This window comes from Danio rerio, chromosome 16, assembly GCF_052040795.2.
Source record: "Danio rerio strain M-AB ecotype USA chromosome 16, GRCz13ab, whole genome shotgun sequence".
NCBI classification, from domain to species: Eukaryota; Metazoa; Chordata; class Actinopteri; order Cypriniformes; family Danionidae; genus Danio; species Danio rerio.
The window spans coordinates 14,708,246-14,723,525 of NC_141036.1; the positions used below are offsets into that span (position 1 = coordinate 14,708,246).

The window sequence follows — 15,280 nt, forward strand, 5'->3', positions numbered from 1 at the left end:
TAATACCATATATTAAGTACCAATGTAATACCAAAAGGTTTTATAAGGTGTATAAATACGGAGTCGCGCCAGCTCCGGGCCGCAGCGCACATTACCCTCGCGCCGATTTCGGCGCGGATGCGCAGCGTCGGCTCGCTTACGGCCGCCGCATCTGGCCCGCTTGATTCGGGCCGGAATCGGGCAGTGAGTCCACAGGCATCCGGCCCGAGTCCGGCAGCCGGAGTTGGGCCGAGGGGTAAGTCTTCGGCATGCGACAATCTAGCCGGAACTGGCCCGAGTGTATTTTGCTATCTGGGATGTTTTGATACGAGTCCAGTAGTGTAAAAAAGGTTCGTGCAGTGCTGAACGCAGATATTTGATATTTGACATTTATGTTTACTATTCGAATTATTAATAAACACGTCGTAGTTTTACCGTAATTTATATAATCATTTGACTGGTAAATTACAATAACATCCCTTTAAAGGATACAATTACAAAATCGTCAATGACATTTTTTTTCATAAAAATATTATAACTCGCTACTACTTTTAGAAGTTGAAATTATCAATTGATTTCAGGCAGTAGGCTATTCCAGTCAATTTTATTGAACTGTTTTTCTATTTTTTCCAGCTACCATTTAAAACCGACATGTTGAGAAATACCCATTCCTCTATAAATGTGCTAAAATTATGTCAATCAAGCATAAATCAAATGACTTGTAGATGGGTAATTAAATTCAGCAGACTAATATCCAAGTTATATAAAAACACGTGACTTACGATCAGATAAAGCGAAGGTGGTCCTCAGATTAAAATAGACAGCTAGGGGACTGTCCATACTGGGAATGCGAACGTAAAACACATTCGTTTGCGTATATTAGTTTCGAGTGTCTGTGTTTATAAATATGTAAAACTTTCTGTTAAGTTAAAGCATCTACACATCTTCCATTTCATCACACCAGAGCTTGAAACACTTCGGCAGGGTAAGATACTTGCACTTTTTCTGTTGACATTTTATGACCTCATAGTGAGATCAAAATAATTCGAATCTTTATAGTTTTGAGAGTTTAATATTTTAAAAGAGAAATCAAAACTGCTGTAGCTGTTTACACTATTTACCATAGATTTAATTTTGATCACAACAATTGTACATTCTGAGGTTGACATTGAAACGACTGCACATTTATTTATGAATGTTTAAATAGCAGAACCTTTTGCTCTGATTTATTCGAGTGGTTAAAGGTTTCTCTCAAGTTCCCAATTTTCTAAAAAAAATATTTTCTTTGATTTATTAGGGAAAGGTGTTAATATTCAATTTGTATTGAACAATATTCTAATTTTGGAGAAATGTTATATTCATAAATGCAAGTGCCTTAAAACAAAACCACTGTTTTTACTTTTCCAAAAGGAGTTTTGGTTATACTGTAAATCTTTTAAGTTGCTAAAATCTAAATGTGGAAGAAGACTGTTTAATTTATTGAAAAAATGTAAACTAGTACAAGACCTGGTAGTGTAAATGTTTTTTCTTTTTCTTTCTTTTATGTATGTGTGTCTATTCTATGGTTTAAGTGTTTTTATTTATATTATTATTTTATTGATTTGATTATTATTTGTGCTCTGTTCTATAAATATAACTGAAAGTTGTTAATCGAATTTTGCCTTATTGTAATTGTGTTATAATGCAATTTAAAAAAAGCTATTGACCATATAAGCTATGCCAAGCAGCTCTCCAAGTGCGAATGAAACATCTTGTCGTCCTCGGTTTTAGGTAAAACTGCAGAACATACTGATGCAGCCCACATTAAAACTGGTCAAAACTAGTATACACCAAACTCAGTGGAGTTGCACGCACACACTGAACAACAATCCAGGGAATTCAATATTTATTAGCTTGATATTGTAATTAAAAACTATTGTATTGGTTTAACTGATACAAGGCATAGTGAATCGCAAATTATGTAAAGGGGGGGGGGGACACTTGCACTTTTAGGGGGTACACTTTAACATACATCACAAACTACTTAATTATACTACTTAAAGTCATTATTTTATGCATCCCTCTGCAGTCTTTATAAACATTCATTATGTCTTCATAAATAAGCTAATTAAATAACTTAAACTCAAAATAATCTTCCATGTTCATTTATATGACAAGTTGGATTGTCGAAATAAATGTGTTATATTGTTGGATAACACATTTCTAACATTCAAGTACATCAATGCACATTTTTTACACCTGTAAACAGATGCAGTTGAAATCCATTTTTTGCCCTTCCATTAATTTAAAAGTGATCTAAGTCAAACCTAGGAGATTTTCACAGTATTTCCTTTAAACACAAATCATTCTTCTGGAGTCATAATAAGACTTTTTTCTTACAGTTTATTTCTTGAATAAAAGCCGTTTTTGTTAAAAAAAAATGTAATAAAAATTAAGTCAGTGTTATTAGCCTCCTTTTAAGAAATATTTACTGTGTATTTTTTGATTGTCTATACAACAAACCAGTTAAACAATAACTTGACTAATTATTCCAACTTTCCTAGTTAACATAGCCTAATGAAGTATTTAAATTACACTTTAATCTGAATCAAAGACTATAGAATACTTAAAGGTACTTTAATCTGAATACAATGATCTTGCTAAATAACTAGTAAAATATTAAGCACTGACTGTCACCATGGGAGAGATAAAAAAGTAGTTATTAGAAATTAAGTTAAACTATTATGTTTAAAAATGTGTTGTAAATAAATCATGTGTTAAAGATTCATGCTTTATGTCCTGACTGAAATCAAAAAACTAATGAAGGCAAAACTAAACGAGTTGAATATGACTTTTACATGAGAGAGACTGAAAACTAAACTGGATCACTGTGTTTCATCTGTTCTCCGGCTTGCTGACTGTTTGTAAGTTCAAGACTGCATTTCCTAACGTAAAACTATTTAACTTACACTCAATCTCTGATTAATAATAGCCTCTGCAAAGCCGAGGACTTCCTCTATTAAAAGTGTTAAAATCGCTATTTAAAACAGAAGTCTCATAACAGTGGACATTTTGATAGTTTTTCACAACATGTCTGAAGTTGAATCTTATTATCTGTGTCAATTCGGGGGTTAACTTCTGATGAATGCGGGAAAATGATGCGTGCAGCACCGTAACTAACAGAGCGAAAGCAGACAGAGCGAGTGCGCGCGACACCGAGAGCGCGCGCCACCGATGGCTGATCTCACTTCTCTGTGGCGTTTAGACACAAAAATATGCGTCCAAATTTAGGGGGGCCAGAGGGGGGGCCGGTGCCCCGCGTCATCAAGCTTAGAACCGCCACTGGTCCCTGTCAAAGGTAATCAAAGGAACAAAATTGACACATCCTGATTATCTGGCATCAAATATCAACAGTAAAAACAGCGGTAGAAGAAGCTGCGTGAATCTTTTCTTTATTTAATAAATTACTTTTACCTCAGAAGACAATGCCGACACACAATGAATGCATGGTGGCGTTTGAGGCTATGAGACACAGAGAACAGACGCTGTTGACATGCTCAGGTGCTCTGAAGGTCATTAATAATATAACAACGTTAATATTAAAACAGTTAAGGTGTTTTAGAATGACCAAATCAACATTTTAGATGTTTTACAAAGTACTCAGCCTGCTGGTTTGTCCATTCACACACATTTTCATCATCTTTTGATCTCTTATAACAAACCTTTTTTAATACACATACTGGAATTTGTTCAGTAAAAGTGTTTCTTCTACTTAGTTATGTGCATATGTTTTTATGCCTAAAGTTATGTGCATCTTGGCGTTTCTATCAATCAATTTTTTATAAGCAAAAGTAGGTGGGTTGAAACATAAGGCTGAGGCAAGAAATACCACTTTGTCTTTAAAAAAGGTGAGGAGACCGACAGAAATTCAGAGTTTAGAGAATATACCCTGCTCCTGACCAGAAGTGCGTTTCCAAAAACCATCGTTATCCAACTAAGGTCGCAAGTTCCTTCGTTACAAAAATAGTTTGTTGATTTTCCGTTTCCCAAATCTGTCGCTCCAACAAACATTCACAAACTGCGTCGCAAACTTGAGCACTTGCAACTACAGCTCTGAAGCTGTAATTTGAAACATACTGTAGTTCCTGGCTGTGTTCTATTCCAACTTATCTCCCCTATGCCCTATTCATTTAGAACATTCTAACATTCAAAGTTGTAATTATTAAAAAAAAAACAGCATTAAAGAACCCATATTATACATTAAAAAGGGTCATATTTCGGTTTTATGGATCTCCAACAACATACTGATATGCATGCAAGGTCAAAAAAACACTTTCATGGTCTTATAATATGAATTTCTTTTTACCCAATTATCCCAGCAACTCCCATAGGAATCGTTCAGCGATTTATTTGTTCCCAAACCCCTCCTTAGCGCGAAGCTAATCTGCGCTGATTGGACCGATGACAGCCTGTTGGGATTGGTCGACAACGTTCAGCGCAAGAAAAATGCCCAGCACGAGACAGACAAATGCCCAGTGCGGTTTGTCAAGCCCCCGGGTCCCTGATGTTGGTATAGGATCAGTGGCGTAGCAGACGGGCCCGCACCGTGGGGGGGCCCCGCACGATAACCCTGTGACCGTCATAACCCCCCCACACGGGAAGTATGAACCGCACTTAGCAGTGAAAATGAAACCGAAAGCGTGCACATCATTTACTGAGCATGATTTCCGTGACCGAGCTTTTCTCCCTTCTCAGCTGTAACTCAGATCATTTCTATTTGCAATTATTGCTGTGGCAGCTCTTGCGTGAAGTGTTATATATTCTCAGGGCGTACTTGTACTCTGCTTTGCCCAAAGATCCCATCCCAAGCCAAGCAGTTGTAGCGTTCACCAGCGCTCCTCCTCAGCGTGTAACAGGCTGCCTTTGTGCCTAATAAACTGGCCTTATTTTGCACGCACCCCTGGTGTATTGTCTGCCCATTCCCACAAGTCTCAAACATCAGTCTTTTCTTATCCTTCCTTTAACGAATGAATCGCCCACTGTAAGCGTGTAGACTGCTGAATCACTTCTTTCCCCTCACACTGCCAAAAATATCCAGGTAAGCACAGTGTCCTCTTGACTCATGACTTCAGGATCTTTTTGTCTTTGCTGCTGTGTTAGTGGGTGGAGCCGCAGGTCTAAATTTTCCCGGGTTTGTGCGCGCAACAGTTATGTTTCTTAGTCACGTAACGCCGAAACAGCTAAAGACTCGTTATGAAGACGATTCATTCTAACCACTATGAGTCGACTCTTTTTTAGTTGAATCAATAGTTTTAAAAACTGTCCACTTTCAGATTTAAGCCTTAGCTGGATATTTCACTTCACTTAGAGCTGTTACACACTACATGAAAGCTCATTTTCGAAAACCCACAATAGGGGCTCTTTAAAGTCATCTCCCTTAGGTGTAATTTACTTTCAAACTATTTTTAGTTCAGTTTTAGCGATCTTCATGTTTACAATTGTGCTCCTTTCGCAATGCACTTTGAAAACATTGATGTCATTTTGAACACAGTCTCATGGCAAAGCTATACGGTGACCTATTATAAAAGCGGAACTTATGTAACATCTCCAAAGCTTGTGAAAACAAAAAGTATACGTTAATTCTTTTAATTTATAGTAGGTTATTTATTAAGTATCTCTACTGTATATGACATGTGCCTGCTGGTTAGAACTTTCTGCAGTGGTTTACATGTGTTAAATTGTAAAAGTAGACTTTTCCAAAAACATAAATAAATAAACAATATCCTACTTAATAATAATAATAATAATAATAATAATAATAATAATAATAATAATAATAATAATAATAACAATAATAATAATCATTAATATTATTATTAAAGTATTATTTTTCAATTCTAATAAATAATAAATATTACATTTCATTTTATAATAAATAGCCTCATTATTTATTTATATGATATTAGAATACGTGTTAGCTTTTGTAAGCGATATGTTTTAGAATAGAATATGTAATGTTCAACTTCTTAACAATATTATTTAAGCAAACCCATATGTGCCATTTACATATTTCAGTTACAATGGAAAGCGATTGCATGTTTTTACCAAATCTATATGGATTTTATTTTAAATGCGTGCATGTGTAAAACAATATAATTTGCACAAAGTAATTATGGGTTCTTCTCTAAAGAAGTAGTTACTCCACCCAGGTTAGAGCATGATTATGGGCGTTTTACATTATAACTAACGTGGTTCAACGTTGGATCTGCGACAGAGATGCGTTTTGGGAACCACTCGTCACTACATCGTTCTTTTCCCAAACGATGCATCTACTATGATAGTTCAGCCGCAAGTTACATCCTTGTTTGGGAAACGCACCCTAGGTTAGGTTCAGTTAGTTACCACAGGAACTGCCATTTTGAAATGGAAAACCCAAAGTTTCTCTGATATCAGGGTTAACATACTCTGAGTTTTCACTTACCCTCCTTTCTGAAATGGGGCCAATTTGTTTGTTTGTTTATAATAAGCACCTTTTTGACAGACATATTATGCACTTATACCACTTTTGCAAGGGGATTAAATTAGGGCTGTGCGATTTATTAATTTGAAACATTGTGATTAGTTAATCTAAAAGAGGCAGCAATATGAAATATGTGTATTATTTAATTTTCCCCAACCAGAGCAAATGCGTGTCTGACAGTCTTACTAGCCAGTTGAGTTAGCACACTTTCATTCGGCCCAATCAGAATTGTGCAACTTAACTATGCCCACAATAATAAAAACAATGGATTACAAACAGGAAAGTGCTGACAAGTGGGATTATAGCGTCTGCTGCTTCAGAAGCATTAATAGACCAAATAATATCAAAGAAAAATGGCATTTGTATTATGGGAATATTTTGGTTTCAAAGTCACAGACACCAAACAAAAACATGTAGTTTTTATGAGCTGTCACAGAATTGTTGCCACGGCTTACAGATTATTTAGCTGAAGCTTGACAACAAAATTAAATCATAAATCAAATCACAATGACAATCTGTCAAAAAAATAATCGCAATTAGATATTTTCCCCAAAACACACAGCCCTAGTTTAAATACAGTTGTGTGGTAACAGTGTGTGAATATAGCCTTACTCTAGGCGTAAAACAACAATATTTTTTGGAGAATGCGAAATACATCCCGCGCTGTTCTTGCATGAAAAGCCACCAGAGGCCGCCGTCGAGCGACTGTCTGTCCGACTGACTGACTGACTGACTGAATGATCGACTGGGCGGCCGGCCAATCGGCCAATCGGCTAATCGGCTGACCCAGCCACCCTCCTCTTCCTCCTTCCCTAAACCCTAGCAACGATCTTCAAAAGCCACCTAGGAAAAAAAAGCAAAAGCCCTTGTCCAATTTTGACAGAGTTTTCGGATTTCACCGCATTCTCGCCCTGTCATGAACTCGTTCACTTTTATTTTTTGGATTCTGTTTTCATCTTACCTGATTTCTGGAACCACTCTTCCCCGGACTGAAACCAGTCGTCGACCAGCCGGCTCCTCCTCCAGGCCTCCGCTCCGCCGACATAACACTACGAGCTAACCGGACAAACTGGTTGCGGCAGGAAAGCCCTCCACACGGAGGTGAGCCATCAGCCGGCAAGCGTGAAGAAGAGGAGCGGCGTCACACCACCAGTAGCATTTGCTCGAAAAAACGAAATATGGCCATACGTACCTCTGGCCACGTAAATCGCGTTCTTCAGAAACGTCCGCAGGGCTACGTTTTCAGAATGAGCTTGGGTTGGTAAAAATTCATAAATTACATTTTTTATAATCACACTTGATAAAACCAGATTGACATTCTCCCTTTGTGTATGTCATCAGAGGGGGGGAAGTCCTGCACAATAGTGGCAATCTCACCTTTACTAGCAGAGACTGCCCTGATTGAGAAGCAACCACTTTGCTGTCGCTCCCCCCTTTTTCAAAAAGAGGGGTGAGAGCACAATCTTGTTTGAATTTAAAGCGGCAGTCATGAAAATGGCATAATTTGGATCAAATTAAGCCTCAAAAGGATCAGTTTTAAAGAGTTGTAAAAAATATTTGTGGGTTATAATGAGTTGAAACTTCACATATACACTGAGAGACATATTATATCTTCCAGGTCCACTTTAATGTCACATTTGTGGTAATCAGTGTCACAGGTTTCACATGAAACAGTTCATATGAAACAATGCTTTGACCGGGAGAGTAGTTGGTCTGCTCATATTTGTTCTTGATTAATTAATCTTGGTGAAAAAAGTCAACCAGTTTATCTTGGATGTTGGTTTTGTAAGTGACGCAGCAGTTCCCAGGTTTGCAAGCACTTTAAAACATATACTGTGGACATGGTTTGTTAAACACTGTGATGCATGACATATGAATTAGTTTGTTATGCACTGTGCATAACAAACTAATGCATATGCACTGGTTTTTGCAGTATGTAGCAATGCCTTTTGACCTATGAAGGATTTATAGTCATAAGGGTTCAGTTGGGGACTCTTCTTTTTTGTCAGATGGTTTACCTAGTGAACTGTCTCTGGTATTTAAAAGCCATCTGTCCGTTTTATTTTTAGTTTGTCAACTCTCCTCTAATAGTCACCTGATTAGCTGTCCCTAGTAGATGGCTAAAGATTTGCTGGCTGCTTATAATTGTATGTTTGCCTCTGAATTAACAGGTTTTAGTTTAGAGTTTGCAAATGGAGAGCTGCTTGTAATGCTGGCAGTAGTCAAAATTAAAGACAGTGACTCTAATGGACAGGGGCATGGAGTCACACATCTGCTACATATCAACACTGACATTTAAAGAGCCCATATTATACATGAAATAGGGTCATATCTTGGTTGTAAGGGTCTCCAACAACAGTTTAATATACTGTACATGCAAGGTCAAAAAACACTTTCATGGTCTTATAATCTGCATTTATTTTTACCTAATTATCCCGGTGACTCCCGTATGAATCGTCCAGTGATTCATTTGTTCCCAAACTTCCGCCCGCACCCGCCAGGTTTTAGCCTGAGAACCCTACGCTCCGTTTTCTGCCCGCCGCGCCCGATCCCGCTAGAGCGGGGGAGACCACAACCAAAAATCACCTAGCTATACAGTCCAGACAGCCAAGATGTCTGTATAAACACACACACAGCACCAAGCACACAAAGCTCGCTCTCGCTCACTCGCTCTCTCTCTCTCTCTCTCTCTCTCTCTCTCTCTCTCTCTCTCTCTCTCTCTCTCTCTCTCTCTCTCTCTCTCATACGCGCGCGTGCGCAATAACACACACACACAAGCACCAAGCAGACTCTCTCTTTCTCATTCGCATAGCAATATCCGTGATATTGCAAGACAGCCCGCTCCCGTCCCAAATTGAACCCGTTACCGACCGCTCCCGCGATTTATTCGGAAATTTATTCCCGCGCCGCAGAAATCTGGCGCAGGGACAGCCGCGGGAATGAAGAACTCTACCACGGAGCTCCATACACAAAGCAGCACGCGTCGCGTTTTTAACGTGACTTTGCACGCGATAAGAGAATATAGCGAGTTAACCTGATACAGTACACGCGGTTACAAGTAACAAATCACAACTAAATACATTTGCAAGCTAGAGTCAACGAGGCAACAATTTTAACCGCACGTACTTACACTTGAGAAAGGTAGGAAGAAACCCATCCTGACGTCCATCATTAAGTTACTCTTTACTGATCCTTCCTTTAACAAACGCTGATGAAGTATTCTTTGTAGCATGTAGTTTCCAGAAGTTTCCAGTAGTTTCCAACTGCTTGGTTATAATGCTGATGTTTCATCTTTGGGTAGAGACTCAATATATCCATCTGCAGTGTGACTTCAATCGACCGGCATGTTTGTGTGCGTGTGTGTGTGTGTGTGTGTCTGGGTTTCTGCGTCAGAGGGCGGGGCCTCAGGTTTGAAATCTCCCGGGTTTGCGCGTGCACGTGAATAACTTGGTTTCGTTCGTACGTCATGGCGAAACACCTAAGGACTCGGTATCAAGGCGACTCGTTTGAAGCACTATGAGTCGACTCTTTTATAGATGAATCAACCGTTTTAAACACTGTATTCTTACAGATTTAAGCCTTAGCTGGATACTTCACTTCACTTAGAGCTGTGTTACACACTACATGGAGGGGAATTTTCAAAAACCCATAATATGGGCTCTTTAAAGTTAAACACTTTAAAGTCTGACAACTGTGGAGTCCAATTGTACCATATTTCATTAGTATTTTGTCCAATAATTTTGTGTTCAGTCATTTTTAGTGAGTTATTTTTAATTGTTCTCATTTGTTTTGAGCAGCAACAAGAAAGCCATGAGTTCTGCAATCTCAAAATCTACTCAGAGCCTCTCTACTGCTAAGGACATGAGGGAGCAAACCGAAATAATAATGCATCCCTATGTCAACTGGGGAAAGTATCTGATTCCGGGGCCTCTATCTATAGCCATTCTAGGAGAGCTGGTTTTCATCTCATCCTCAACTGATTTCTCTATCAATAAAAATCCTCCTAAAGAGGGTTACAAATTCATCAAATACCCTGATTCTTTCCGTGCTTGCCTCATGCAAGTGTGCAACACTGGTTGGTGGGCATTTAATGAAGCCCATACGAGCATGGATCAGATCCGTCTTTATACGGCCCAAGTTCCCGATTACATGAAGAATGCTGTGAAGATTCTGTTCCAAGATGATGATGAAATTGTCAAAGCGCTTCTTCCTAATCAGATGGACAATATCAGAGATATCGCAGATGAATGTCTGACGCTGGCTGCTGCTACTGAAAAGAGTTTTGGTAATGTCATCAATATCATCCAAGAGCTGCTGGAAGCTTGTATGAATGCAAACCGCTTCTATGGGGAAGAGATGGAGGCCATGAGGAAGAAGATTGAGGAGAGCAAACTGAGGAAGCAGTCATCAGAAGAAACAAAGAAAAGGACTGAGAAAGCAGTGAAAGCTGTGGAGAAGCAGCTGGATGAGGCTCAAGAGAGCTACAAGAAAGCTCTGGATTCTCTTCCTGGTGGATGGGAAATGATTGGCATGGACTTTGTTGGTGGATTAGCACAGAGCGTTGTAAGCCTGCTTAATGGAGTGACGTTTCTTATTACCCACCCAGTCAGAAGTGCATGTTCTGCAACAACAAAGATCGCTAGTACCGTGCACCAGATCAGAGATCAGGAGAGAGATGTAGTTGCTGAAATAAACGCATACAGTAAGTCTGCTGCAATTTTAAGTTGTGTCCAGAATATCCAGCAGCTAATGAATGTGAATAGTGAGGGTGATGACATTGCCTGGAAAGATCTGTTTGATCAGGAGAACAATTGTGCAAAAACTACTTTTATGGCACAACAGCTTGAACGAATCAGTGAAGAATTAAATCAAGTCTCTGACTGCTCAAGTAAGTTTCAGGCTCTGAAGTTGTGCTGCATGGGCATAAAAATATGCAATGAGCTGGAACGTTATGCACCTGATGGCAAATGTGAGAAAAACAAAAGTAAGAAGATTATAAAGGAGGTTTTGGAACTCATCCAGCTTGCACGGGTTTTTGACTGCAAAAGCAAAGATGTGACAAATTCTCCAGCCATTTCTCCAAAGCCACCAATGATGTATAAAGAAGAAATCAAATCAAAGAACATGAGTCCTGCACAGAAGGCCTCACAGAATGCAAGATTCACCATAGAGCAGACCCGAGCTCAGCTGAACAAGTCCAGAGAGACCTATGAGAAGTGTGTAGAGAACCTTGAGAACAATCAGAAAGAATTGACTGAAATCCTGATCACTATGAGAAACTGTGACCTGAAAGAGATCGACTTCAGAACCACCATAGAGATGCTGGGCAAAGGAATGGATGCCATGGGGAGAGTGAAGGAGCAGTGGGAGGAGATGGTTCACTTCTTTCAGATGGTTTCTGCCATTGTGAAAACCAGTCTGAGCAAAACTCTCACAAACTTCGTCTCCACATCTGAGAAAACACAAACCCTTCCCTACAATAAAAAGCTTTTCTCAAAAGATCTGCTCTACGATCAGGCCTTCCAAGCCAGTAACATTGCCAGTCTGGTCCATATGATCTCTGCAACATACACTGATGTTTCCAGCAGGTACCTGATGGATAGAGTCAGCTCACTGGGCAAACTGATGGCCATGGATAAAAATAAGCCAGAATTTGAGCATGAGCGACAACAGCTCCAGAACGCCTGTGATGAGGCAGAGAAAGGCATCTTAAGGCTTGTGGAGAAGAATATAAATGACTTTAAATATAAGACTGGAAAGAGACTGGAAATAATCAATCGGGCATTGCTTCCCATTCTGCCTGCTGCACCTCCAGAGCAAATCAAGAGCATTCAAGAGGCTGTTCAAGCTGGATTCAATGAAGACGATTTTGTATAATATCTATTTTACAAGCTCATTAAATGCAAGATAATTATCCTAACATTATAAGGATATAACCCTATAAAATAAATTTCCTTTGGCTTAGTCTCTTATTTATGAGGGGTCGATATGTTTTACACACAGATGGCCTTACAGCCACAACCCAGTACTGGGAAACCATACACACTCGCATTCACACACTCACTTACACATTACAGCCAAATACAGCCTGGAGAAAACCCACACAGGGAGAACATGCAAACTCCACACAGAAAGCCAGGACTCAAACCAGCTGGGACTCAAACCAGCTGGGATTCACGAATCGAACCTTCTTGCTCTGAGACGACAGTGCTTACCAATAAATGTATGAACTACCGTGCACCCTCTGAAGCAATATGTGTGTTATTCTAATTAACAATTGAACAAGAAATATTTTAAATGGATATTTATTAATTGTGACATGATCTTAGAGGAATATGTTCAATGTTTTGTATTTATTTCATGTTTAGTTTATAAAACTATTCACTTTGGTGTGCATTACACATTTTTAAATAATAAATGCACTCTGCACTGATTACAAAATTCTTCCATCACTAATAAAATATGTTACTACTCAGATTGTTCTGTATCTCTGTACTGCTTTTACTTTTTACAGCCATTGCAACAAACACAGTTACAGATATATACAAAAAATTAGTGTAGAGCAAAATAAAATATGCCTTATTTAGCTGCATAACATACAAACAAACATACTACACAATGCCTGGTAAGAATAAGTATCAAAGTTAAATGTTTATGCTAAATTGTGATGTTTCAATAAAACAACATGTTATATTAATGTCTTTATTAACATCAGACAGTTTTAGTGCAGGGACACATGTGACTCTCAGACAGCATGTATAGACCTTCTGTCTCTCTGTAGCAGTGGTTCTCAATTCTTGGTCTTGGGCCCCCCCACACTGCACTTTTTGAACGTCTCTTATTTGACACAAAAGGATCAGTTCATGAATAAGGAGTTGATAATCTAAAACAAGTGTGTTAAGTAAGGAAAACATTAAAAATGTGCAGGCAGGGGGGGTCCAAGGACTGGAATTAAGAAACACTGGTATTCATAGTAAAATAACCTATTGCCATCTATACATTGACAGTAACAACATTTAACTGATTATACCACATCGCTCTTCCTTATGAGTTGGGCCAGACAGAATCTGCTGCCATTTTTTTCTTTTTCTGTGCGGAATTTTGTAAAAATCTTTTTAAAAAAAATAAATAAATAAGCATACACACACATATATATATCTATATCTATCTATATATATATATATATATATATATATATATATATATATATATATATATATATATATATATATATATATATATATATGCTTATTTATTTTTTATGCTTATTTATTTTTTATGCTTATATATATTATATATATATATATATATAAAATCTATGGATTTATGCGGAATGATTTTGGGAGTATCGTAACTAAAAACGTAATTTATGAAATATAAAATAATACGTTTTTTAATTTATTTAATCTTTACAATGCAAATTAAGTTAGATCCACTTCATTGGTAAACAAAGCAAGTCCCTCATATAATATATCTAAAATACAGAAAATAATACTTAACAAACTGTATTATAAATAAATCATATGAACATTTCATATTACGCAATAATATTATTGAAATCAATTTTAAATAACTATATTTACACAAGTAAATAAATAGACTCAGTGATTGGCGTAAAATCTATGCAAATCTGCAGATTTCTACTTACACAGTATACGTGTGGGCCTTCTTATAAGTTATTAGTAACATTGAACAGGGAATTATTGCAGGTTATAACAATAAACAATTTCACTTTTTCTAATTCACAATCTCTGTGGAATTGTGACAGTACATCCAGACCTGGTTTTCAGCCTCTTCTGCAAGTTTCTGATTGTTCATCTGTGGCACTATCAGGTGCAGTGGTCACATGTTGATCTTAAATGGTAGTTTCCATGTGTAGCAGTGACTTTTCCGACTGCCTGTGGTCATTAATTGTCATGTTTTGTCTGAGTATTCCAGTTTCGGACTGAACAAGGTAAGACCATGGTGTCTCATACCTTTGCAATATAGTACTGGATTTCACCCAGTCTGTTTCATCCTCCAGTTTCATTTTCATAGACGTACCTGATGGAATCTCACGCAATGATCAGGCACTGTTCCTTCTTTATACTCCCTGCACACACCAGTCGGCAGATATTTCAGATCATTCAAAACATACATAATAATTACTGCACAATGTTTTATTTGATTTCTGTAGTGCTAGTAATATCATCTTACCATATATTTTGGATTCAGGTTTTTACCTTTCTTCCACAAATGTCTTGATTCCCTTGCCTTTCATGTCCAGTTCCATCACAACAGCTCTGCAGCAAAAAACAGAGAAATCAACCATTAGAAAGCTGATGCAACAGCTGTTTGAAAATACAATTAACAAGTAAAAGAACGAACGTAAAAGATGCTTTCTTAGTTCCAGTTCTGTACTCACTAAAGCCTCCCTGTAACATAGAGACTGGAGTAATTAACTCAGTGATTCACATGCTTAAAAAACACATTGAAGCAGTTGCTGATGTAACAAATGTTACTCAGTTAATCAACCATACAATTGCACAAATTAAGTAGATAAATTATACATTTGTTTACATGCATTAAATGTACGTGTATCTAATTTAAGCAGTATTGACAACAGTGGAATATTCTACATCAGCACAAATACATCACTCACTCAGATGTCTGTTTAGACGTGAGATTTGCTGATCTGCTATAGGCTACTTGTGAAATAGTTTTCTATCAGACATGTATTAATTAATCTCCTCTCCTCCTTTCGGATTAGTCCCTTTATTAATCTGGGGTTGCCACAGCGGAATGAACCGCCAACTTATCCAG

At 37.9% G+C, this 15,280-nt stretch overlaps 1 protein-coding gene across 2 annotated transcripts; it reads left to right on the plus strand.

Moving 5' to 3' along the window:
- The first annotated feature begins 303 nt into the window (after positions 1 to 303).
- On the plus strand, positions 304 to 12,955 carry LOC100149015 (uncharacterized). 2 transcript variants are annotated; one of them, XM_087286771.1, is made up of 2 exons: positions 304 to 964; positions 10,276 to 12,955. In XM_087286771.1, the coding sequence occupies exon 2, from the start codon at positions 10,289 to 10,291 to the stop codon at positions 12,353 to 12,355; it is 2,067 nt and encodes a 688-aa protein (XP_087142897.1). In that variant the 5' UTR covers positions 304 to 964; positions 10,276 to 10,288; the 3' UTR covers positions 12,356 to 12,955. The 2 variants fall into 2 exon arrangements, with proteins under 2 accessions (XP_087142897.1, XP_087142898.1); XM_087286772.1 differs by lacking the exon at positions 304 to 964 and adding an exon at positions 5,987 to 8,780 and having other exon boundaries at positions 10,147 to 12,955.
- The last annotated feature ends 2,325 nt before the right edge of the window (positions 12,956 to 15,280 follow it).